This window comes from Saimiri boliviensis, chromosome 11, assembly GCF_048565385.1.
Source record: "Saimiri boliviensis isolate mSaiBol1 chromosome 11, mSaiBol1.pri, whole genome shotgun sequence".
Taxonomy (NCBI): Eukaryota; Metazoa; Chordata; class Mammalia; order Primates; family Cebidae; genus Saimiri; species Saimiri boliviensis.
In genome coordinates, this window is record NC_133459.1 from 1004737 (window position 1) to 1029435 (window position 24699).

The window sequence follows — 24699 nt, forward strand, 5'->3', positions numbered from 1 at the left end:
AATCGGAGGAATGCCCAGAGCAGACACAGTGCAGAGCATGATTTAAGGGAAAACAGTTACACCAGGACAAGATTCCATGACCCAGGCGGCAGCATTCAGTATCGTAAAGATACCCGCTGTGTGGCAGGCTTGGGGCGAGAGCCACTCCTCCTGATAAAGGAGTTGTAGGACCCTGCTCCAGTTCTCGTGGAAGGCTGCCCTCAGACCCGCAATCCACCTTGGTGACTGTGAACTTTATCAGCTCTTGCTACTGTGCTGCTCGAAAAGCATCTTCCCATAGAAGCCACTGGAAGCTGCCAGAAGGTGGCGGTAACCCTGATAGCTCTGTCACTGCTGTGTGACTTAAAGCATCCTCCTATGAATCTTCTTAGAAGTAGTTTTCCCGGGCCGGGTGCGGTGGCTCAAGCCTGTAATCCCAGCACTTTGGGAGGCCGAGGCGGGTGGATCACGAGGTCAAGAGATCGAGACCATCCTGGTCAACATGGTGAAACCCCGTCTCTACTAAAAATACAAAACATTAGCTGGGCATGGTGGCATGTGCCTGTAATCCCAGCTACTTAGGAGACTGAGGCAGGAGAATTGCCTGAGCCCAGGAGGCGGAGGTTGCGGTGAGCCGAGATCGCAGCGTTGCACTCCAGCCTGGGTAACAAGAGCGAAACTCCGTCTCAAAAAAAAAAAAAAGTAGTTTTTCCACAGACAGAAGTATCGCACACTGCACCCTCTTCACTGCGCACGGCCCACCTTCTAGCCTTGGTGACCTAATGGGTGTGGATCCCTTACTGCACACGGCCCTTGCCTTCATGGGAACGGGCTCCTGGCCTAGGTGACCTAATGGGGGTGGACCCCAAGTTTTATTGCTCACGATCCTATCACTATCCTTAAAGATGATTTCACTCACTGCCCTGCTCCCAACCTATACACAATAAATACTCAGGCTTCTGGACATTCGGGGCCTCGCCTGACTCTGCTTATAGGTGGCGTGGCCCCCACCGAGCCCAGCTGCGTTTTCCTTGTACTTCTGCGTCCTGTCTCTTTATATCTCGGATCCTGCGCCTCAGCACAGCATAAGCCTCACCCCACGACCCTGTGGGCCCTCAGCCCTGCAGCCCAGCTCCCCACGATCCTGGCTGAGTGCGTGCGGCCCCTGGCCATTCTTCCTGCTGGTTGTGGAGGCCCAGCTCGGGAGGGGTCAGGGGAGAGCATGTGCACAGGCGCATACTGAGGCCACAGCCCGGAGTTCTGGAAGGTGAATACTTGGCTCCCACGAGGGACCCTACAGAGGTCCCCCACGCAGGATCCCCATGCGGGACCTCATCACTCAGTACTGGGGCCTGGCAGCAGGAGAGTCGGGTCAGGGTTTAGAAGAGAGGGGTCTGGCCGGGCGCGGTGGCTCAAGCCTGTAATCCCAGCACTTTGGGAGGCCGAGGCGGGTGGATCACGAGGTCGAGAGATCGAGACCATCCTGGTCAACATGGTGAAACCCCGTCTCTACTAAAAATACAAAAAATTAGCTGGGCATGGTGGTGCGTGCCTGTAATCCCAGCTACTCAGGAGGCTGAGGCAGGAGAATTGCCTGAACCCAGGAGGCGGAGGTTGCGGTGAGCCGAGATCGCGCCATTGCACTCCAGCCTGGGTAACAAGAGCGAAACTCTGTCTCAAAAAAAAAAAAAAAGAAGAGAGGGGTCTGCCCAGGAAACAGTATCCCCCAGGTAGCACGTCCTCCTGAGGCCTGGGCCTGGCCTGGACCTGGCAGAGCCGGCCTTCCCCTCCCATCTGGTGTGGCACAAGCTTGAGCCATGGCGGGTCAGCCCCAGGAAGGGCAGTGAAGGACCCATTGGACAGAAATCCTGCAAAATGCCACCAAAGGGTCGATGTCGCAGGCTTGAAGTTTGGGGCAGAGGTAGATTCCTAGGCACCATGGGCCCTGGGGGGCTGGGGTGAGGGCAGGCAGCTTGAGTCCGGTGCCCCTGAGGACTGTGCCCAGTGAAGCTCCCAGAAGCACCACCTGCTCTCCCCTGCCAGTCCAGGGAAGGCTTCGTATGCTCTCCTGGTGGCTGCCAGTTGGGTAGCAAAGTGTGTGTGCTGCACTGTGACAGGAGGGCCAGGCTGGGGGGGCTCTCTGGGTCGGTACCCGGCAAGCCATGCTCCAGAGGCAGGGTTGGGGTGCAGGTGCCACCCTGAGCTGCAGGAGCATCTCCCGGGCTGGGAGGGGTCTTCTCTGTTGAAGGGTGGGTCAGAGCCCAGAAAGCTGAGCCCAGACTTAAGACAAGTGGGAACATAAAGGCAGGAGCTGGGCCTCACCTGACCCCTGCTGGGCTGCGGTCAGGGCATGGCTGGGCCGGGTCTCCGCTGTCTGCTCACCCTTGCTTGGGGTCATCATCTGGGGTCCTGCAACTTGGGAGGAGTCTGGCGGTTCCCGGGCCTGCCCTCCCCACCACCCGGGGCCTCCTGGCTCTGGGTCAGTCTCAGCTCCGGCTGCACCCTGGTCCCCTGGGCTGCCTGCTGCTGCTCAGGGTGCCAGGCTTGGGGGCTCTCCTTGAATTTGTGCCAGGGTGGCCTCCCCACAGGTGTCCTGCAGGATGGCCCTGCTCCAGGAGGCCCTAGCCAGGCAGAGCGGGTTTCATGGCTGTGAGGGGAGGGGCTGCTTCCCCAGGGCGCTGTCCCCACCTCCCCAGGTGCACTCACCCCAGGGAATAACCCACCGTCACCCACACCGCAGGCTGCATGTGTGACCTACAGAAAGTTTATTGACAGGCTGTTGGGGGGGGGCTCTCCTTGGGGGCAGGGGGCAGGGGGCTCTGAGGGGCTCTGGCTAGGACGGCTGTGGGCTGGCCTGGCCTTATCGCTGGTTCTGAGTGTGGGGTCTCGGGAGGGGGTGCTCCTGGATGTCCCTGGGCTTGTTGGGTCTAGGGCAGCAGGAAGTGGCCATGGCGGCGCCAGGTGGAGGGCAGCCCATGGGCATGTGCCCGGCGGGGGATGTCCAGGTCCAGGCTCCAGGGTAGTATGGCCTGGCCCTCAGCCTGGGGAGGGCTTTGAGGGTGGGCGGGGGGCCCGAGGGTGCTCCGTGCAGAGGCTTAGGTCACCACCTGGGCTACAAAGATGACCTTGTAGACCTCCTTCACATCCCCCCTTAGCTGCAGCAGGGCTGACACCATGAGCGGGTGGTCGGGCTGGAACAGGAGGGGCCGGGAGAAGGGGCCCTCAGCCATGGGCACCCAGGGAGGATCTGCTGTCTTCCCACTGTCTGGCCCACCTCACTCCCCTGGGCCCTCCACGGCCACCTCTTCCCCTGGGAGGGTGTCAGCCCACCCAGCCTCGGGTGTTCCCAGGGCTCCCTGGCCTGCAGCCCGAAGGCACCTACGTCAAAGTCCGCAGGCGGCACCCAGGAGATGCTGATGGTCTTGGTCTGGCCACGCTCCACGGAGCCCCTGGAAGGCTCAATGGAGAAGCCCTTGTGCTGCAGGGACGCGGCGCTGTCCAGGCTGAACTCCACGGTCTGTGGGGCATGGGGTCCTGTGGGCTGGCGAGCACCATGGCTGCCAGCAGCAGTGGGAGGAGCAGCGAGAGTGCCCAGCTCCACGCCCCCTCCCAGCTCCCAGCAGCAGGCTGCCCAGCCCACAGCTGACACCGGAAGCCCCGGACAAGCCAGCTGTGGGGACAAGCCCCGTGAGCTTGTCAGCTTCCTGTGGTCAGTGCCTGCTTCCTGTGGCAGGGCCAGGAGGGTCAGGGCTGCCCAGGGCAGGGGAGGCCAAGGAGGCTGCCTGGTATCCCCAGGGCCAGTGCTGTGGTCACCTTCTTGGGAGACAGCTGGCTGGTCCGGATACAGCCCACCTGCAGCTCTCGGGTGGCTGGGGGGGGCGGCGTATCCGTGTCAAACTGCATGTAGTCCAGAGTCACCAGGATGGGCCTCAGCTCCTCGGCTTCTGGAGAGGGGCCTGGCCGGGAGCTGGCTGGAGGGGTGTGGCCAGGGGAGCGCTTCAGGGTCAGGCTGAGGCCCGGAGGAGGTTGCAGCTGGACTCCTGAACTCTGGTTAGCAGGGGCTGTCCTGCCTGGCTCTGGGCTAGAAGGCTGGAATCCCTGCCCTGCTCCCCCTTCTACCAGTGATGGGCCCTGGGAGGCCCTCTGTCTGTTCCCTCCCTGGAGAGGCACTCACCCTCTCTGTGCTTGGGGTCAAGTATGGGGATCGCTGTCAGAGACTCCACAGGCACGTCCAGGGGGTCTCCGCCCTCCACGAACATCATGTGCTCACGGGCAGCACCCTTCAGCAGGATCTGGTGGGAGATTTTCTGGGGACAAGAAGTGAGGTGGCCTTGTCCCCGAAGGTCCGAGGCAGGGGCCCTGCTGGTAAGAGCTGGGCTGGCTCAGGGGAAGGAGGCAGGGATGGGCTGGGGACTCCGTGGGTCCCTGGACTCTGGTGTCTCCACCGACGACCTTTGACGTGGCCCTGGGTCCCCCAGGCATGGTGCCCTTGGACCTCCACAGTGGGCAGTGCAGGGAAAGGTCAGGCCCTGGGTGGGGCAGGGGCTGGGCTTGCAGCCAGAGCCGCACCTTTTCAAAGAGTACCACCTGGAGCCGGTCGGAGAAGTAGAGGCTCTCGTGGTCCGGGCTGAAGGTGACAGTGAAGTCCTGCGTCTTCCCGGGGTCCATGACGCCCTTGACTGGGGCCACACTGAACACGCTCTGGCCACTGAGGTTCTGCGTCCCTGTGGGTGGGGGGTGCAGTTCGGCCTTTCCCACCTGCAGTCCCTGTCTGTCCCCAGGCCCTGCTCCACGGAGCTCTGTGCCCTGCCCGTCCCCCACAGTGCCCCAGCCCGCCCGGTGCCCCCAACAGCCCTGCGCCCCCTCCTCCTCCCATAGACCCAATCTCTCCTGCCCACCCCCAGCTCACCGATCACCTCCGTCCTCTGGGAGGAAGAGCTGAGGAACTGTGGCAGCTGCTGCTGGTCCTCGGCCCGGGTCCTGGAGAGGCTGTCCAGTTGCATGGAGAAGGTGACGGGGAGCACGGAGTTGTTCTGCAGCTGCAGAGAGCAGGATGTGGTCACCGCCCGCCAGCCTGGCCCAGCAGCAGGGCTACGCCCCCTTCCTGTGGTCAGTGCCCAGGACTTGGCTGCTGCCCACCCACGTGGGGACCCAGGTGACCGACGCCGCCAGCACACACGGTGGTTACTGAGCTGTGTGCCGATGGCCGGTCGTCCAGCCTCTCATCAGCCTTCAGCAGGCCAGGACTCGGCGTCCCTGCCCGGGACGCGCGGGCGGCTCTGCGGTGCCACGTGCCCTCCAGTGCACCCGAATCTCACGTAGGTGGGATGAGTCCCCGCCGCTGTGCCCCCTGCCCGCACCCCCTCGCCCCCTCTCTGGAGGGCACCCTTCCTCCTTGCAAACCCCTGTCGCGCTGTGCCTCCAGGACCCTCACTGAGCCAGGCAGAGAAGCAGGCGTCCCTCGGATGGGATGAAGGTATGAGAGCCCGTGGGGCAGTGTGGCTTGCTGCAGAGGTCGCCAAACCCTCGCCCCTGGGTGGCCGAGTTGATCTCCAAAGGAGTGAGAGTTCAAGCAGCAGGGCAAGGGGTCGGGGGAGGCTCTGTGCAGGGGCCAAGGAGGAGGGCCAAGGAGCACCAAGGAGGACAGGGAGGTGGGGGCGACGAGGGACATCTACAGCTTTCCGAGAAATAGGCCCGTGTTCCCCGCATGAGAGGGCGGCAGAGGCAGCAGCCGTGGGTTGGGGGGGGCGGAGAGGGCAGCCAGTGTCCCTACGGGCTCCTCGACCCACTGGTCGCTCTGACAGGTGGCCTGAGACCTGCCTGGTGGAAGCCCCTACTGGGAGGCCGCAGGCGGCACCAGGGCCCTCACGTGCCTCACCTTGAAGCTGGAGGACACAGACTCTCGGGCAATCACGTAGCCCATGTTGAGGACATCGCCTTCGATGGAGCACGTGACCATGGACGCCACCCCAGTGCCCAGGAGGGTGAGGGTGAGCGTGCCTCTCTTGGTGATGATGTCCAGTGTTTCTTGAGCCTAAAGAGACCACCTCCATCAGCCAGGAGCAGACGTCTGCTGGAGGCACGAGGGGAGCTCTGCCTCGGTGGCAGTGGGTTCTCGGTGCTGGAGCTGAGACAGCGTGGGGCGGGGGCGGGGGCGGGGGGAGGCTCCGTCAGCTCCGCTCACTCGATGGCTCTTGCCGGGGCCTGAGGGCCAGGCTGCTTGCAGACCTAGACTCGGTCAGTGCCTTTGTCCTGCAGCGTGGGGAGCCATGGGCCGCAGCGTGGCCGGGGTGGGCCGCGGACTCACCAGGATGCTCTCGTGGGGAGAGAAGGACAGCACCAGGGTCTGGGTCTCGCCCGCGCGCAGCCGGCTGGAAGGGTTCAGCAGGACGAAGGGGCCGCTGGGGTTCAGCAGTGAGAAGTCCAGCTGAGGGTCCCCGTCAAGGAAGGGACACGGGTCTGCGGGCTCCGCCACGCCCTCCCCAGCCCCCGCTCCCACCCCGCAGGCCGCCTGAGCCACGTCGACAAGGACACAGCCAGGTCCTCGGGAGAGACGTTCTGGATGGAGACCTTCTGGACGCTGCGGTGCCCTGAAATGGGGCGGGGAGCATCACGCCACAGCCCCAGGCCCCCGGGAGCACCCGTGTCCGGGGGCAGGGCGTGGGGCCGGGGAAGGCGTGGGCGTGTTTGGCCCTGGGGAGGAGGTGTGCGTGGGGCCCGGTGTCTCACCCACGGCGACGTCGCCGAAGTTAAAGATGGTTTTGCCCTTGTGGGATGTCACGGCGACCGACGGCGCCACGCTCGGGCACCACAGCTCCAGGTAGAGGGTGTTGTGGGGGCTGGGGCGGGAAGGGCACGCTGAGGGCAGGGTGGTCGGCCCCCTGCCTGCCCAGGCCCCAGCGCTGGGCAGTGGCAGAGAGCGGCTGCAGCAGCACATTTGTGGCCGACCACACCCCCTTCCGGGCAGAGCACCCCGCACCTGAAGCTCAGGGGCTCCGACCCCTTTTTGTCGTTGATGTAGCCACTGGCAACAACACAGGGAACCACAAATGTGTCAAACTTCGCCTGGAACGCTCTGGCCAGGGTGGCTCGGGCGGCCTGGTACTCGTCGGAACTGGAAGGAAGCCAGCAGTGTGCACTCCGGCCCTGCCCCCACCCTGCCCACAAGCGGCCTCCGTCCGACCCCTGAGGCTCTGCCTCAGCCTCCCAGGCTGTGGCTGTCCCACTCGTGTCTGACAAGCTGGCTTTTCCACGCTTCCCTGGCTCCTGTGGGGGACTTGTCACTCACTCCAGGTCCTTGTCAGCTGGGTGCTTGGGGACTGGGGTTTGGGGCAGTTCCTTTGGCCTGTGGCTACAGAGCCATGTTCCCTCCTGGGGCCACGGGCACCCATCAGAGCTTTCCCAGGGCTCATTCTGCACCCAGGAAGGCTGAGTGGGGGGCGCTGGCTTTGCTCCCCACCCGTGGAGTGAGACAGTGTGCATGGGTGCCAGGCCTGGGGGCATGGGGTAGGCAGATCCCAGGAGGGCAGCGCCTGGATCCAGCTGTGTCTGAAGCCATCAGTCCTTCCAGCCACATGGGTCATTCCGAGCAGTCTTGGGGGGGAACTGTCCACAGGGGCCGCACTGGGTCCCACCAGAGGGGCCTGGAGGGAAGGAGATGGGCAGCCCCTCCTAGACACACCTGGGCTTCAGCTCCCGCTTCTGCAGCTCCAGGACGTGGGGGACGGAGACCCTGAACAGCTTGTCGCGATTCTGCACTCGCAGAAGGGAGAGTGACAGTCTCTGCAGGCCCTTCCTCTGGGCAGCCAGGTCCTTTCGGAACTGTTGGGGAGCGGCTGGCTGTGGGGCTGTGCAGGGCCCTGAAGGCACCCCAGCCGTGCCCTGTGGCTCCTCCACAGCCTGTGCAGGAACCGTGGGAGCCGTAGTTTGGATTGAACGGGTACCCAAAAACCGACTGGGTGCCCAGGAAGACAGTAGCCAGTGCGGAGGGGCTCATGGGGACTGGCACACAGACCCCCACAGAGGGGCTCACAGACAGCAGAGCCCGCCTTCTCCAGAGGATAAACCGAGGCACAAAGGAGTGAAGAGGCGGCCAGAACCGGGGTCCCTGCCCTGGTGCCTTCCCCCGTCTTCACCGCAGAAGGCCAAAGGGAACCCTGCCCGTCACGTGCACACTGGGAGGAACCTGGGATGGGAGGGGCCTCTGGAGAGAGGCAGGAGCCCCCTCGGCCACCTCTGGGGCTGGTGCTGGCGGCACTGTGGGGCGGACCCTGCAGAATACTCCCCTGCAGCCTCCTGGGGCTCCAGGTTGTGGGAGAGGCCCCTGGGTCGAAGACCCTGCTGACCCCACCTCCTGAGCCCACCCTTTCCTGCTCCCGCCAGGCGGTGACTTCCAGAGAGGAGAAAAGGTCTTGGTGAACAAGCTTTTTAACCTCTCGGATACAGCCTGACACACGTAGCGCTTGGACAAAGTCTCCCCTGCGCGCCTGGCACGCAGCCTGGGCCCCCAGGGACTTGGAGACGGTGGCGTTTGCTCCTGCAACAGGCGGCAAAGTCCCCCCCATGCTGCCCACAAGGCCTTCCCTTCCCCGACCCACACCCCTCCTCTCCCAGGCCCCACGCACGAATTTGGGCTCCATTTCTTTGTTCAGGAGCGGGAGAGCTTCCTGGCGGATCAGCTTCTCGGGCAGCACGGGCCGAAAGGCCACCTGGACCAGGCACCTCTGAGGAGAGAAGAGCATGGCACGGGGCTGCTACCTCCCTCCGCCCCGGGAGCCCCTGCTGGCACGCTGCCTTCCTCAGCCCCGGGATCCCCGCAAGGTCACAGCCTCCTTGAGATTTCAGGCTGCATGCCTTTGGGAAGGCCTTCCCTGACGTCTGTCCCCCAGGAAGGTGGGCGGGCTGCAGGCCTGAGCGCCAAGCCTTTTGGCCATGCCGGGCGTGGGTCCCATGGGCGGCAGTGACGGCTGAGCCTGCCTTTTCCTCACTGATTTTCTGGGGCGAGTCCCGCACCCTAACTTGGCCCCTGTGCACACCAGCCTTTGCAGCGCGCCTCCGTTTTGGAAATGGCTCCCCACGGAAGGATCCCACTATGACACAGCCCACAGACGGTGTGCAGTGGGGGGTGGGGGAGAGGAAGGGAGGGAGGGAAGAGGATGGGGGAGGGGGAGAGTGGGGGGAGAACAGTGGGGAGGGGAAGGGGTTGGGGGGAGGGAGAACTGCATGTGGGGTGAGAGCCACGTGCCCTTCCTCACTAGACCCCTGGCAGCCCTCAGGGTCACCCGAAGGCCCTGCCAGGCCCAGGGCTTTGTGCTCTGCAGGAAGGTGGAGTGTGGCTGGGAGTGGCTGACCCCTCTGCTCCTCATCTGCCTGTGAGGTCCCCTGGTCCAAGGGGCTGCACAGCCTTTCCCAGTCTCAACCTGGGAGCCCCGCATGGGTGCCGGCCAGGCCAGCAGCCTGGGGAGCTCCTGCCTCTTGGGGTCAGGCTGGCCAAGGGCACTGTGGCCTCCTCCCACGTGGGCAGCCCGGACCCCATGCATGGAGGCCACAGAGGCTCCCTGGGCCCTGCTTGGGTCTGATGAGGGTCAGAACTCCCACCGCTGCTCGCCAGGTTGAAACCCTGTGGTTAAGGGTGGGCAGAGCCAGACACCGTGGGGGCAAATGCAGGTGTTGTGGAGCCCCCGGCTCCCAGCCTTTGTGTGGGGCCCACACCCACCTTTCCTGGCCACACGGTCCCCACTGAGGGTGAGATGGTGATGGGCGAGTCTGGGGGCAGCAGGAACTCGAAAGACGTGGGCCCCACGGGAGAGGCGTCCTCCGAGCCAATGCGGGGCTTGGAGTGGGTCACCGAACTCATGCTGACGTGGGAGTTGATGACGTACAGCTTGGCCACAGAGGTGTCATACAGGGCCGTGGCCGCAAACTTGATCTGGTAGTGGGACAGCTCCAGGGGTGGGTGGACACCCACAGCCCGGCAAGACAGCTTGAAGCACCTGCAAACACCAGTGAGGGAAGCCCTCAGCCTCGTGGCGGGGGCGGGGTGGGTCCTTCTGCATCGGGAGCAGGGGCTGCCAGGTGGAGGACAGGCCCTGAGTGAGGCTCACAGGGACGGGCACGTTCCCACTGCCCGTGGGGTCACTGCCCTGTTAACACATTTTGAAAATACAGCATGTCCCTGTGCACATTTTAGGTGGGTAGCTAAACATTTTTAAATGTATTCATTCATTTATAAAGAGAGATGGGGGTCTCGCTCTGTTGCCCAGGCTGGAGTGCAGTGGTGCCATCACAGTTCACTGCAGCCTCCAACTCCTGGGCTCAAGGGGTCCTCCTGCCTCAGCCTCCCGAGTAGCTGGGACTACCGATGCGTGCCACTGTGTCCTGGGTAGCTAAAAACTTAATCATAAGTTTAGATAGTTGCAAAGGAAGTTGAAAAAGAAATTTCAAGTTTTTTTTTTTTTTTTTGAGATGAAATCTCACTCTGTCGCCCAGGCTGGAGTGCAGTGGCGTGATCTTGGCTCACCGCAACCTCCACCTCCCAGGTTCAGGTATTTCTCCTGCCTCAGCCTCCTGAGTAGCTGGGATTACCGGTGTGTGCCACCACGCCCAGCTAATTTTTGTATTCTTAGTGGAGATGAGGTTTTATCATGTTGGTCAGGCTGGTCTCAAACTCCTGACTTTGTGATCCATCCGCCTCGGCCTCCCAAAGTGCTGGGATTACAGGTGTGAGCCACCATGCCTGGCCTCTAGCTTATTTTGTTAAATATTTAAAAATAGGTATCTCTAAATGTGAGCACAGGTGTCTCTGATGCCTCTTTTGAGCAAGTTGATCCCTGCCACTATCCATTAAAAAAAGACCAGGTAGGCCGGGCGCGGTGGCTCAAGCCTGTAATCCCAGCACTTTGGGAGGCCGAGGCGGGTGAATCACGAGGTCAAGAGATCGAGACCATCCTGGTCAACATGGTGAAACCCCGTCTCTGCTAAAAATACAAAAAATTAGCTGGGCGTGGTGGTGCGTGCCTGTAATCCCAGCTACTCAGGAGGCTGAGGCAGGAGAATTGCCTGAACCCAGGAGGCGGAGGTTGCGGTGAGCCGAGATCGCGCCATTGCACTCCAGCCTGGGTAACAAGAGCAAAACTCCGTCTCATTAAAAAAAAAAAAAAAAAAAGGAAAAAGAAAAAAATGTAGTTGATGGGGTGTTGCCCAGGTGGATCTCAAATTCCTGGATTCAGCTGATCCTCCCGCTTCAGCCTCTCAAAGTGCTGGGATTGCGGGTGTGAGCTATGGCGCCTGTTGGTCACTAAAATTATTTTTGAGTGGAGATACCGTTGGTTATTATTGGTACTCAATTTTTTTTTTTTTTTTTTTTTTTGAGACAGAACCTCGCTCTGTCGCCCAGGCTGGAGTGCAGTGGCTCAATCTCAGCTCACTACAACCTCTGCCTCCAGGTTCAAGCAATTCTCCTGCTTCAGCTTCCCAAGTAGCTGGGATTACAGGTGCCCTCCACCATATCTGGCTAATTTTTTGTATTTTTAGTAGAGATGGGTTTTTGCCACATTGGCCAGGATGGTCTTAAACTCCTGACCTCAGGTGAGCCACCCACCTTGGCCTCCCCAGGTGCTGGGATGACAGGCGTGAGCCACTGTGCCCGGACCCTGTGGAAGATTTGTGTAAGAGCACCATTATTTTTTTCTTTAAATGTTTGGAATAACTCATCGGTGAAACCAGCTATTTTCTTTGTGGGAAGGTTTTAGATTTTAGATTCTATTTCCTGAATAGTTTGAATATTCAGATTTTTCTCTTTTCTTTTTCTTTTTTTTTTTTTTTTTGAGATGGTGTCTTGCTCTGGTGCCCAGGCTGGAGTACAGTGGCGCAATCTCGGCTCACTGCAAACTTTGCCTCCTGGGTTCAAGCAATGCTCCTGCCTCAGCCTCCCGAGTAGCTGGGATTACAGGTGTGTGCCACGATGCCCAGCTAATTTTTGTATTTTTAGTAGAGACGGGGTTTTGCCATGTTGGCCAGGCAGGTCTCAAACTCCTGACCTCAGGTGACCCACCCACCTTGGCCTCCCCAAGTGCTGGGATGACAGCGTGAGCCACCGCGCCCGACCTGACTACTCAGATTTTTCTATATTTTTCTTGTGTGCATTACGTATTTTGAGGAATTTGTCCATTTCCTTGAATTGTCCACTCGTCATGTTCTTTTCTGACCGTTTTGATATTTCTAGGACCTGCAGGGATGTTCCCTTTTGCTCCTGATACTGATGGTTTATGGTTTCTCTCTTTTTACCCTGATTGGTCTTGCTGGGGTAATGGGTTGTATCAATTGCACAAGGAAGACGTCTAGTTTGCTGTTTTTCTCTGTGAACTCCATTTCACTGACTTCTTACCCTTATTATGTCTTCCCTTCTACTTTCTTTGGGTTTAATTTCCCGCGTTCTTTTCCTAGTTCTTGAAAAGGAGGCTCAGCTGGATTTTCCAAAACTCTTTTCTAATATCTGCATTTAGCGCTAGAATGAGGTGCTGCTCTGATGGCCACAGGCCTCAAACCTAATGGGTCCTACGTGGAACCCACTGTGGTGGCCACAAGGGTCAGTCACAGAAGCACCCAGGCTGAGGGGAAACAGGCAAAATCCAGACCAGCAGCTGGGGTCCGATGCCACTGACGTGGGTTCCCCGTCTGCGTGGGGCTCTCCTGGTCTCGGCACTCAAAGTCCGCCGGCCTGGGAGACCCTTCGGTGCTAGGCACACTGCATGGTGGTCACCCGACATCTGTGCAAGTGCAGAAGTGTGCACACTTGCACACGTGTGTGCCAGGGTATAGTACACAGATACGTAGTGCGACCCTTGGCATTCCTGACAGTGATGGACTCCGGAGAGGGAGGGAGAAGAAACCCAGCTCCAACCCAAGGGAGAACGTTTCTGTAACACAGACATCGCAGGCAAGTGTGAGAGAGGTCTAAGGTCTGCATTCCGGGTGGAGGGTACATGATGCTGGCTTTCTGAGTGTGTAGATTCTCTGAAAATGGAGGGAGGAAGAGAGCAGAGGACGCAGAGCTGAGAAAGTTGGGGCCTTATTTTCTTATTGGCACTTCACGCACACACAGGACCTGCAGAGGGGGCTCTGGAGCCAACGAGCTAGAGAAACTCTCTAAACTGGGCTCCTTTCTGAGTGTGCAGAGGAGAGCTGAGCGCCGTGGTTCACGCCTGTCATCCCAGCACGCTGGGAGGCTGAAGCGGGAGGTTTGCTTGAGGCTGTGAGTTCAAGACCAGCTTGGGCAACATAGTGAGACCCCCGTCTCTATCAAAAATATAAGAATTAGCCAGGCAGTGAGGCGTGTTCCTGTGGCCCTAGCAATACTCGAGGCTGCAGTGGGAGGATCGCTTGAACCCAGGAGACTGAGGCTGCAGTAAGCCACGATGGCACCACCGCACTCCAGCCCGGTGACAGAGCAAGACCCTCTCTCAAAAAATTACACTAAATTGTAAAAGTTCAGAAAAAGTAATTACATGTGAAAATGAGCAGTAGGAAAAGGTCAAATCACAGGTGACGCTGTTATGGGATGAGAGAGAATAAGGAATTTGTGCAAACAGTGAAGCAAAGCGGAAGCCGTGCTGCGAGGGAATGAAACGCTGGAGCGTGACGACGCGGCACGCACAGAGTTCAGAGGGTGGCACAGGCCTGGAGACTGTGGCAGAGGCGGGAGGAGTCACAGGGCTGTGATCGCAGATGGAACGTATGGATCGCAGAGCGCCGAAGGCGGCCGAGGAGAGATGCTGGGCGTGAAAGCGCCGGGGAAGGAGTCAGCATGGCTTTGGAAGCCGTCTTGCTGCCAATGGATGCACGGCACGGAACAGAGGAACATGTTAACTGACGCCACGGGGCAAGATCTGGCCTGTGGGTAACTCCACAGAGCAAATCCACCTGGTTTCTGCAATAAGTACATTTCCAGGACCCAGAGAGATGGAGGGAGGCCCAGATGGCCCAGGCCAGGGGGACCCAAATGTGGGCAATTGTTTGATAAAGGCACAAAGGAATTCAGGGGAGAATGGAATCTTCCCAACAACGAGGCTGGAGTGATTGGAAACCTCTGTGCAAAGAAACGATCTTCAGCTCGGCTCACATCTTTTTTTTTTTGAGACAGAGTTTCGCTCTTGTTACCCAGGCTGGAGTGCAATGGCGTGACCTTGGCTCACCGCAACCTCCGCCTCCTGGGTTCACGCAATTCTCCTGCCTCAGCCTCCTGAGCAGCTGGGATTACAGGCACGCGCCACCATGCCCAGCTAATTTTTGTATTTTTAGTAGAGACGGGGTTTCACCATGTTGGCCAGGATCGTCTCGATTTCTTGATCTCGTGATCCACCCGCCTCGGCCTCCCAAAGTGCTGGGATTATAGGTGTGAGCCACCGCGCCCGGCCTTCGGCTCACATCTTAAACAAAAGTGATCCAAACGGACTGCAGACCCAGCTGTGACTGCCCCAAGTGTCGGCCTTGGTCCCAGAACACATCCCTGGAGGCTGATGGTCCCAGCAGCAAGAACCCACCCAGGACCACCAGCCACCGGCCACCACTTCAGGTCCAGCTTCACCTCTTCCTCTCCAGCTCCTCCTTATCCCACTCACAGGCTCAGGGAGGTGCAGAGACTGGCTCGTCACACAGCACCTCAGAGCACACAGGGCTCACACCAGCTCTACCTGTGTCTAGACGGGTGCCCTGCACAGCACACATGTACACACACAATCTCATGTAAAACCAGTCACGCACGCACGCACGCTCACATGCACTCACACACAGGCACACAGTCTCATATACAACCACTCACACACACACGCTCACATGCACTCACACACAGGCACACAGTCTCACGTAAGAGCATCACATGCACGCTCACATGCACTCACACAGGCACACAGTCTCACGTAAGAGCACTCACATGCACGCTCACATGCACTCACACACAGGCACACAGTCTCACGTAAGAGCACTCACATGCACGCTCACATGCACTCACACACAGGCGCACAGTCTCACGTAAGAGCACTCACATGCACACTCACATGCACTCACAGGCACACAGTCTCACGTAAGAGCACTCACATGCACGCTCACATGCACTCACACACAGGCACACACAGTCTCACGTAAGAGCACTCACACGCACACTCATGCACTCACACACAGACACACAGTCTCACGTAAGAGCACTCACATGCACGCTCACATGCACTCACACACAGGCACACAGTCTCACGTAAGAGCACTCACATGCACACTCATGCACTCACACACAGGCACAGTCTCATGTAAGAGCACTCACATGCACACTCATGCACTCACACGCACATAGTCTCACGTAAGAGCACTCACATGCATGCTCACATGCACTCACACACAGGCACACAGTCTCACGTAAGAGCACTCACATGCACACTCATGCACTCACACACAGGCACACAGTCTCACATAAGAGCACTCACACACGCACGTTCACATGCACTCACACACAGGCACATGTGGGCACTCAGTCATGTAAAAGCACTCACATGCACATTCACACGCATGCTCACACAGGCAGTCTCACACAAAAGCACACATGCACGCTCACGTGCACTCACACACACGCATGGGCACTCACACAGTCTCATGTAAAAGCACTCCTGCACATTCATATACACTCACACATGCTCACACACAGGCACTCACACAGCACAGTCTCATGTAAGAGCACTAACACACATGCACGCTCACATGCCCTCACACATGCTCACACACAGGCACTCACACAGTCTCATGTGAGAGCACTAACACACATGCACGCTCACATGCCCTCACACATGCTCACACACAGGCACTCACACAGTCTCACGTGAGAGCACTAACACACATGCACGCGCACATGCCCTCACACATGCTCACACAGGCACACAGTCTCACGTAAAAGCACTCATGCACATTCATATACACACACATGCTCACACACAGGCACTCACACACAGTCTCATGTAAGAGCACTAACACACATGCACGCTCACATGCCTTCACACATGCTCACACACAGGCACTCACACAGTCTCACGTGAGAGCACTCACATGCACGCTCACATGCCCTCACACATGCTCACACACAGGCACTCACACAGTCTCACGTGAGAGCACTAACATGCACGCTCACATGCCCTCACACATGCTCACACACAGGCACTCACCCCCCATACACTCACATGCCTGTGTGTGTGAATGAGCTCACATGCATGCCCACACTCACATACATGCACTCACACATTCACACAAGCACATATGTCCACACACGCACACTCCCACAGGCTCACACACACATGCACTTACACTGACCCACCCATATGCACTCACACCTACTCTTAGTGATACACCTGTATGCACACACACGTTCATAAGCTTACACACACAGGCACACTCACCTGCTCTCACGCACATGCTTATAGAGAGGCATACTCATGACACATACATGCATGCTGTCACACTCAGATAAACACACACACACACACAAGGCTGAGCTGGCCCAGAATGCAAGCTACATGTCTGCACCCTGGTTTGAGCTTCATGCTGGCCCACAGTGCTGCCCAGTCCAGCCCTGTGGTCAGCCAGACAGGTGGGGTCCGGAGGCTGGGATGCGGTGGTGCTGGGAAACATGGTCCCTTCTGCACAGGCTCTCCGGGCCCGCTACACCCCGCTCCCTGGCAGGCTCACCGGTTGATCTCAGACTTGCAGATGAGCTCGAAGCTGTATTCCTTGGCCTTGGTGGGCTGGAAGATCACATCAAACTGCAGCGTTTCCAGGGGCAGGATCGCCCCAAACCCGTCGTTAGGCTGGATGTCCACAAACTGAAAAGGGAAGAGTGGTCTGAGGGGAGTGTCACGGGGAGATCACGTGGACACACATGTGGCAGGGCTGTGAGATTAGTATAATCATGTGTGGGTAAATGTGAGGAGTGTGAGGAGTGTGCAAATGAGTGTGAATGTGAGCGCATGTGTGTGAATGCATGATTGTGAGCATATGCACATGTGTGAGCGTGAGTACGTGATTGAGTGCATCTGTGAGTGCGTGAGCGATTGTGAGCATGTGCGTGTGAATGTGAGCATGTGTGTGATTGCATGTGTATGAATGTGAATGTGTGAGCAATTGTGAGCATGTGCACGTGAGAATGAGTGTGTGCACACATGTGTAGATGTGTGAGCACATGTGAGTGCATGAGCAGTTGTGAGCATGTGCATGTGTGTGAATGTGTAAGAGCATGTGTCTGTGAGCATGTGCACCTATGTGTGAATGTGTGAATGCATGTATGAATGCATAAGCAATTGTGAGCATGTACAAGTGTGAGCATGTGTGTGAGCACGTGTACGAATGCATGATTGTGAGCATGTTCATGTGTGTGTATGTGTGAATGCATGTATGAATGCATGAGCAATTGTGAGCATGTGCACGTGTGTGTGTGCATGTGTATCAGTGTGATTGTGAGCATGTGCATGTGTTTAAGTGTGAGTGCATGTTAGCATGTGCACGTAACATGAGTGTGAATGTGAGCATGAGTGTGTGACTGTCAGCATGTGCACTTGTGTGGGCACGTGTTTGTGAGCAATTGTGAGCACGTGCACATGCAAATGTGTAAGCACATGTATGAGTGCGATTGTGAGCATGTTCACGTGTGAGCACATGTGAGTGCATGAACTATTCTGAGCATGTTCACGTGTGAATGTGTGAGCACGTGATTGTGAGCATTGCACATGTGAGTGTGACTATGTGAGCACCTGTGTATGAGTGCATGATTGTGAGCATGTGCACATGTGTGAGCACTGGTGTGGATATGAACGCATATGTGAGTACATGAGCAATTATGAGCAGGTGCACGTGTGTGTGAATGTATAAGTGTATGTATATGATTGTGAGCAACTGTCAGCATGTGCACATGTGTGTGAGTGCTTGTGTATGAGTGTGTGAGCAATCGTGAACATGTGCACGTGTGTGAGCGTGTGTGCATTGTGTGTGATACAAGGAGCGAGAGAGGATGACGGTGTTGAGGTGTCAGCCGTGGGGCGGCCCAGGGAAGGGTGAGGGGTGCTCAGGCTTGGGCCTCATCCTGGCTGCCTTGTATGGCTGTCCTACCGTGACAGGGGAAAGTTCTGGAAGGAAGAACAGGGATCTGGAGCACAGCGGGTGCAAGGGACTGAGGGTGGGGGTGCAGGTGACAGGCTGAGGTTGGGCCGCAGTGCCCAGGGCTGGGTTGCAGGGTGGGGCGGCCTGGGCATGGGGGCCTTGGAGCAGCGGCCGTTGTATCCTGTCCCTAGGGCTTCCCAGCCTTGCCCCTCTGGCTCCGGGCCTGGCTGCAAGAGGTACCTTGGGAAGCCTGACGAACCCGAACTCCTGGGGCAGGAGTGAGTGGTTGTGGAGGCGGATTTCCGTCCTGATGGCCTCGTAGATGGTGCAGTAGCCAAAATCCACCTCCGCAGGGTCGAGCTCCAGGTCCGAGGTGGTGACGATGGCGTGCACGGTGAACTCCACGGGCTTGTTCTGAGGCACAAAGGGCACAGAGGCCCTCGCAGTGGCTCAGAGACCAGGTGCTCCCTGAACTCCGAGGCATGACCACTGCTGCTCGTGGTCACAGGCCACGGTTTCCAGAACGTGACGAGTCCGTCTTGATAAAACCCGCTTCCCTGTGACTGCTCCCTGACATGGGTGGGGAGGCACTGTGGGTGGGTGGCCGCTGAGGGCTAGCTAGGCATGGCAGTGGGGAGCGTGTGTCTCCATGTATGGCACACGTGGGCATGTAGATGTGTGCACCTGAGTGTCTGGGGCACCCCTCGTGTGCACACGTGGAAGCTGGCGGCTGGGACAGACCTTGGAGACTTCTTTCTGGCCCACGAGCACCCTCCTAGGGGGCAAGCCCCACCCCTCTGGCTGCTAGACACCCGTGGGAAAGCATGTGAGTCTGGGCTCTGACACCGGGGCCCTGGCCTTTCGGGGCCCTCGGTCGGGTGCCGAGCCTACCTCCCAGGAAAGCCCCTGCTCCCCAGGCGCTCCCGGCATCCCTGGGAGATGCCCAACACAGACCTGGTCCGCCACCCATATGGTCATCGGGGCCTCCAGGACTCGGGTCTCCTTGTCAAAATACTTCCCCGCGTCCTCTGGGAGGGAGTGTCTGAAAGAGGCAGACAACGCTCTTTCCACTTTGTGAAATGACATTAAGACCCTCTCAGTGGTGCTTCTGGATCTGCGAGAGCCACATCTCTGAACATGAGCGCTGAGGCACGTGGCGCCGCCCTCCTGCTCTCACACAGAGCCCACAGGCGCGTGGCCCAGTGGCCCTGGGGAGGGCTCTGGCGAGTCTGAGTCTGAGCAGCCGGTCACCCTCGGGAACACCACCTGTGCCTGTGACTCAAAAGCTGTGTTTAAATAAACAGAAATAAATTCCATAGTCATGTTTCAAATTAATAAGGAGTTTGCAGGGCGCGGTGGCTCACGCCTGTAATCCCAGCACTTTGGGAGGCCGAGGCGGGTGGATCACAAGGTCGAGAGATCGAGACCAACCTGGTCAACATGGTGAAACCCCATCTCTACTAAAAATACAAAAAATTAGCTGGGCATGGTGGCGCGTGCCTGTAATCCCAGCTACTCAGGAGGCTGAGGAAGGAGAATTGCCTGAACCCAGGAGGCGGAGGTTGCGGTGAGCCGAGATTGCGCCATTGCACTCCAGCCTGGGTAACAAGAGCGAAACTCCGTCTCAAAAAAAAAAAAAAAAAAAAAAAAAGGAGTTTGTATCATAAAGGAATCCTAAAAAGCCCTTTGAAAATGCATTTTCATTTTAATCAGAGTTTGATCTCTGATTACAGAAGGAAGTTGATGTTGTTACAGAAATATCAGGAAAAGCACAAATAAGAAGGAAAAAAATCAGCCTCCCCATGAGGGAGGCCGGCCAGGAAGTTCCGTCCTGTTCCCCTCCCAGCCCCACGGGGTCCGTGCCTGCTGCGCCCACCTCGCCCACCTCCCCTGCCAAGCTCCATCGAGCATCCTCTGTTTGGACCCAGGTCCTAGCCCAGATGCCGAGGGCGGCTCTGGCAGCCAGGATCAGACACAGGACGTCCAGCCTCCAAAGCACAATGAATGCTGAAGTGCAGAAACCAAAATCTGCCTGGCAAAAGCAGAGATCAGGGGATACACCCAGGAGGCCTGGGAAGAGCCCTGGGTTGGAGAGGGCGAGGGACGGCCAGGTGACAGGGACACCCTAAAACACAGGTCAAGGGGCAAACACTGGTGTGCACCGAGCCTGAAACAGAACCCCAGGAGTTACGGGGAAAGGAATGAAGACGGTGTGGAGGGCAGCAGGGTGCCCGCCGCCAGCCACAGCCTTATCCAGGGCCACCTTATCCCAGCAGGTAGCAGACCCACAGTGGCGGTGAGAGCCGCAGGCCATGCGTGGGGGACGCACAGCCTCCCGATCTTTTCAACAACGAGGCTGCAATAATTGGAAACATTTGTGCAAAAAACCGAACTTCATCTTGGCTCACAAAACAAAAGCAATCCAAATGGATTGCAGACCCTGCTGTGACTGCCCCCCCGCCCTGGTGTTTAGCCCCTGTCCCCCCCCCCCGCCCTGGTGTTTGGCCCCTGTCCCCCCCCCGCCCTGGTGTTTGGCCCCTGTCCCCCCCCCCGCCCTGGTGTTTGGCCCCTGTCCCACCCCCGCCCTGGTGTTTGGCCTCTGTCCACCCCAACTGCTCTTGTGTTTGGCCTCTGTCCCCTCCCTCTGCCCTGGTGTTTGGCCTCTGTCCCAAAACACATCCCCAGAGGCTGATGACCCCGGCAGCAATAAGAATAGAGTGGCCAGTGGCGAGGGGCGCTGGAGCCCATACCCTCCCATGCCCGCCCACGCCCGCCCACACCCGCCCACGCCCTCCTGCCCTGGCCCCAGGGTCCCAGCACCTACCGGGGCAGGAACTTGAGCTGCACGGAGTAGGAGGACCGCGCCTGGATGTAGCCCGTCTCAGGGAGGAGCTCCAGGTGGGCCCTCAGCTCCCTGCACACCTCGAACCTCAGGCGCAGAGCCGCTTTCGATCTGTGGACGTACCACAGGGCACTGGGTCAGGTGCCACAGCCGGGACTGTGCCTGCTCAATGCTTGGAGTTATGAAAACATTCCTAATACCCAAGCCCCGACAGGTGCCCAGAGCCCCCCCACAAGCCACACACGTGCTCCTCGACAATCAGTCTTCAAAGCCCTGCTTTGTAAGGGCTATTTTTTCTGAAATGAAATCTGATGAGGAATTCTTAAAAATAACCACAGTGAAACGGAAGCGTGGCCCTAATCGGCTCTCAGGAGCTGGAGTGCTTTCCGGGGAGAGCACCTGCCAGGCAGCCCCTGGGGGCAGGGCCCTGGAGGGCACATGAGGGTTGCCACCGCCTCCCTCAGGGCTCTGCCCGCCTCCTGCCAGGGCATCCCCACAGCCTGCAGCTCAAGCGTGGGGCACGTGGGGGCCTGCGACGGCCACAGGCCTCAGTCATGATGGCGGCCTCCGAGTCAAGAGCAGCCCATGAGAGCGGAGGTGCCCTCCAGTCACCAGCAGGCCCTGCATCTGGTCTCCGCCTCTGGCTCTCTCAAGCCAACAGCCTCTTCAGGACCACCTGGACCTCCCTGTTCCCACAGTGAAGGCCCACCCCTCCCTGTCTTTGAGCCTTTGCTAGACACAGTGGTGTGGCCACCCCACCACAGCCACCCCAGGCAATCCACGAGGGAGGATGTGGAGGGTGCGGCAGCGGAAATCTCTCTTCTCTCTTATGCTTCAACGTGACAGCCACCCATGCTGCGGTAGCCCTGTATCCATCTACCTCAGACCTGCCTCTGACCTCGGGCCACTAACCAGAGGCACTCACAGTGTGTCCCAGCACACAGACCACTGCACCCTTACTGCTGGGGTCCCATGCGAGGCGGGTGCCCAGGTGCTCAGAGACCCTGCCCTCCCTGTTCAGCATATACTGCTCTGCCTTCCAGTTCCCTTGCAGGGCTAGTCTGTGTAAACCAGCACGTGGCTAAGCTGAGGTCATGAAACCACAGCCGGAGACCACTCACAGAGCCACAACCACAGCACCAGAGGCCACCCACAGAGCCACAGCCCCAGCCCCAGAGGCCACCCACAGAGCTGTAACCACAGCCCCAGAGGCCACCCACAGAACCACAACCACAACCCCGGAGTCCACCCACAGAGCCATAACCACAGCCCCAGAGGCCACCCACAGAGCCGCAGCCACAGTTCCAGAGGCAACCCACAGAGCCACAACCACAGCCCCGCAGAGCACCCACAGAGCCACAACCACAGCCCCAGAGAGCCCCCACAGAGCCACAACCACAGCCCTGGAGAGCCCCCACAGAGCCACAACCACAGCCCCAGAGGCCACACCCCCAGAGGCCACCACAGAGCTGCAACCACAGCCCCAGAGGCCACCCACAGAGCCAAAGCCCCAACCCCGGAGGCCACCCACAGAGCCACAGTCACAGCCCCAGAGGCCACCCACAGAGCCACAGCCACAACCCTGGAAGGCACCCACAGAGCCACAACCACAGCCCCAGAGGACACAGCCCCAGAGGTCACCACAGAGCCACAACCACAGCCCCAGAGGTCACCCACAGAGCCATAGCCCCAATCCCAGAGGCCACCCACAGAGCCACAGTCACAGCACCAGAGGCCACAGCCCCAGAGGCTGCCCACAGAGCCACAACCACAGCCCTAGAGGCCACCCACAGAGCTGCAGCCACAGCCCCAGAGGCCACCCACAGAACCACAACCACAGCCCGGAGGCCACCCATAGAGCCACAATCATAGCCCCAGAGGCCACAGCCCTGGAGGCCTGCCACAGAGCTGCAACCACAGACCCAGAGGCCAACCAGAGACCCAGAGGCCACCCACAGAGCCACAGCCCCAACCCCAGAGGCCACCCACAGAGCCACAGCCACAGCCCCAGAGGCCACCCACAGAGCCACAACCACAGCCCTGGAGACCACCCACAGAGCCACAGCCACAGCCAGAGACCACCCACAGAGCTGGACCCCACCCAGCGCCCAGTGCCCGACAGATACACCAGGGCCCTTTCTGTCATATTTCCAAGGCCGAGAGGCTGTGGCAGGACAGATGCCAGAGGTGATCAGACTTCACAGCAGCCATGACGCTGACACCTGTGCTGGCTCCCGGGCCACCTGCAGTCTGCACATTCCCGGCCTGTGGGGGGGCCCACGGGAGTCAGACGGCAGGAGGGAGGAGCTGCGGGAGCCGTTCCTACCCAGGTCACCCTCAGCAGTGGCTGCGCCTGGGGCCGGGGCCGGGCCGGGGGCCTCCGCATCTGTGCCCTGCTCCTGGTGCTAGCACTCAGGGGCTCCGTCTTGGAGACCCCGCAAGCCCAGCCTCGCCTCCGTCTGCCTTTCCCGCCGGCGTGGCTCCTCAGGGCAGGCTGCTTGCTCTGGTGTCTGGAGCCCTCGCCATACTCTGCACGTGGAAGCTTCCTCCTCTGGCTCTGGGTCTCCTGCGGCCGCTCGCCCTGCCTGTGTGCACCAGGGGCCGAGGACGCTGGCCGGGCTGCTGAGAGGACTTGCCCCGGTGGAGGACCCCACACCAAAGAGGCGCATTCCTTCTCTCTGCATCCTGGAGGTCAGAGGCCAAGATGGAGCCCGAAGAGCTAAGGCCCAGCTGTGGGCAGCGCTGTGCCTTCTGTGGCTCTGGGGAGAGGCTGTTTCTGTCCTTTCACAGCCTCTAGAAGCTGCAGTGTCCTGGCCTTGGGGCCCTTCCGCTGTCTTGGAAGCGAGCCATGTGGTGTCTCCACATCTGCCTGACTCTGACCCTCCTGCCCACCCCCATGACGGCCCCCATGATGACACTGGCACCTCCTGGGTGATCCTGGGTCACCCCCACCAAGGTCACTCTGCCCAACCACGTCCGCTGAGCACCGCCTTGCTACAGAGGGTGACATTCAGGGCCTGGGCAGCAGCCGTGGCCGCCCCGGGCGCTGTGTCCCTGCTGGCTGCTGGGGGGCTCAGGGCTTGTACACGGTGGGCAGGAGGCTCACCCTCTGTGCACAGGTGGGCAGTGGCTCACCGCGTGTGCGGGGGCGGGCGGGGGCTCACCGTGTGTGCACGAGCACGGAGTCCTGGTAGAGCCGGTCATACATGCAGATCTTTAGGTCCACGCTGGGCCTTGGCACCCAAACTGGCACATCGATGGCCATGCCCATGACCCTAAAATGCAGCTGAATGTGGACACATGAGCTCAGCAACAGGTAGTTCCTTGGGCAAAGCAGGCAGCGTCGGTGAGCCCTGATGCAGCTCCCGGCAGGAAGCTTTCATGGGCTTGAGCTTCTCTGACTCCTTGGGCTGCCGTGGCACTTTTCATACCATTTAAAATGTTCTTTTTTTTTTGAGACAGTCTTGCTCTGTCGCCCAGCTGGAGTGCAGTGGCGTGATCTTGGCTCACTGCACCTCCACTTCCCAGGTTCAAGTGATTCCCCTGCCTCAGCCTCCCGAGTAGCTGGGACTACAGGTTCGCGCCACCACACCCAGTTAATTTTTTGGTATTTTAGTAGAGACAGGATTTCACCATGTTGGCCAGGATGGTCTCCATCTCCTGACCTCGTGATGTGCCTTCCTCGGCCTCTCAAAGTGCTGGGATTACAGATGTGAGCCACCGTTCCTGGCCTCTTTTTATTTTCAAAATAT

The 24699-nt window shown here is 59.1% G+C and overlaps 1 protein-coding gene across 1 annotated transcript in view; it reads right to left on the reverse strand.

Annotated features, from left to right (window-relative positions):
* Positions 1-2767: 2767 nt before the first annotated feature.
* CFAP74 (cilia and flagella associated protein 74) overlaps positions 2768-24699 on the reverse strand; it is an 84678-nt gene continuing 62746 nt past the window's right edge. Inside the window, exons 21-39 of the mRNA XM_010350338.3 lie at positions 24112-24233; positions 20930-21058; positions 19060-19147; positions 18346-18519; positions 16702-16835; positions 9695-9971; positions 8604-8702; positions 7661-7800; positions 6959-7093; positions 6709-6818; positions 6514-6569; positions 6287-6406; positions 5858-6013; positions 4889-5018; positions 4549-4703; positions 4154-4286; positions 3793-3950; positions 3362-3496; positions 2768-3170 (exon numbers count right to left, since the gene is read on the reverse strand). Coding sequence (XP_010348640.3) covers positions 3075-3170; positions 3362-3496; positions 3793-3950; positions 4154-4286; positions 4549-4703; positions 4889-5018; positions 5858-6013; positions 6287-6406; positions 6514-6569; positions 6709-6818; positions 6959-7093; positions 7661-7800; positions 8604-8702; positions 9695-9971; positions 16702-16835; positions 18346-18519; positions 19060-19147; positions 20930-21058; positions 24112-24233 — 2547 coding nt within the window. The 3' untranslated portion in view covers positions 2768-3074. The remainder of the gene's footprint in view (positions 3171-3361; positions 3497-3792; positions 3951-4153; positions 4287-4548; positions 4704-4888; positions 5019-5857; positions 6014-6286; positions 6407-6513; positions 6570-6708; positions 6819-6958; positions 7094-7660; positions 7801-8603; positions 8703-9694; positions 9972-16701; positions 16836-18345; positions 18520-19059; positions 19148-20929; positions 21059-24111; positions 24234-24699) is intronic.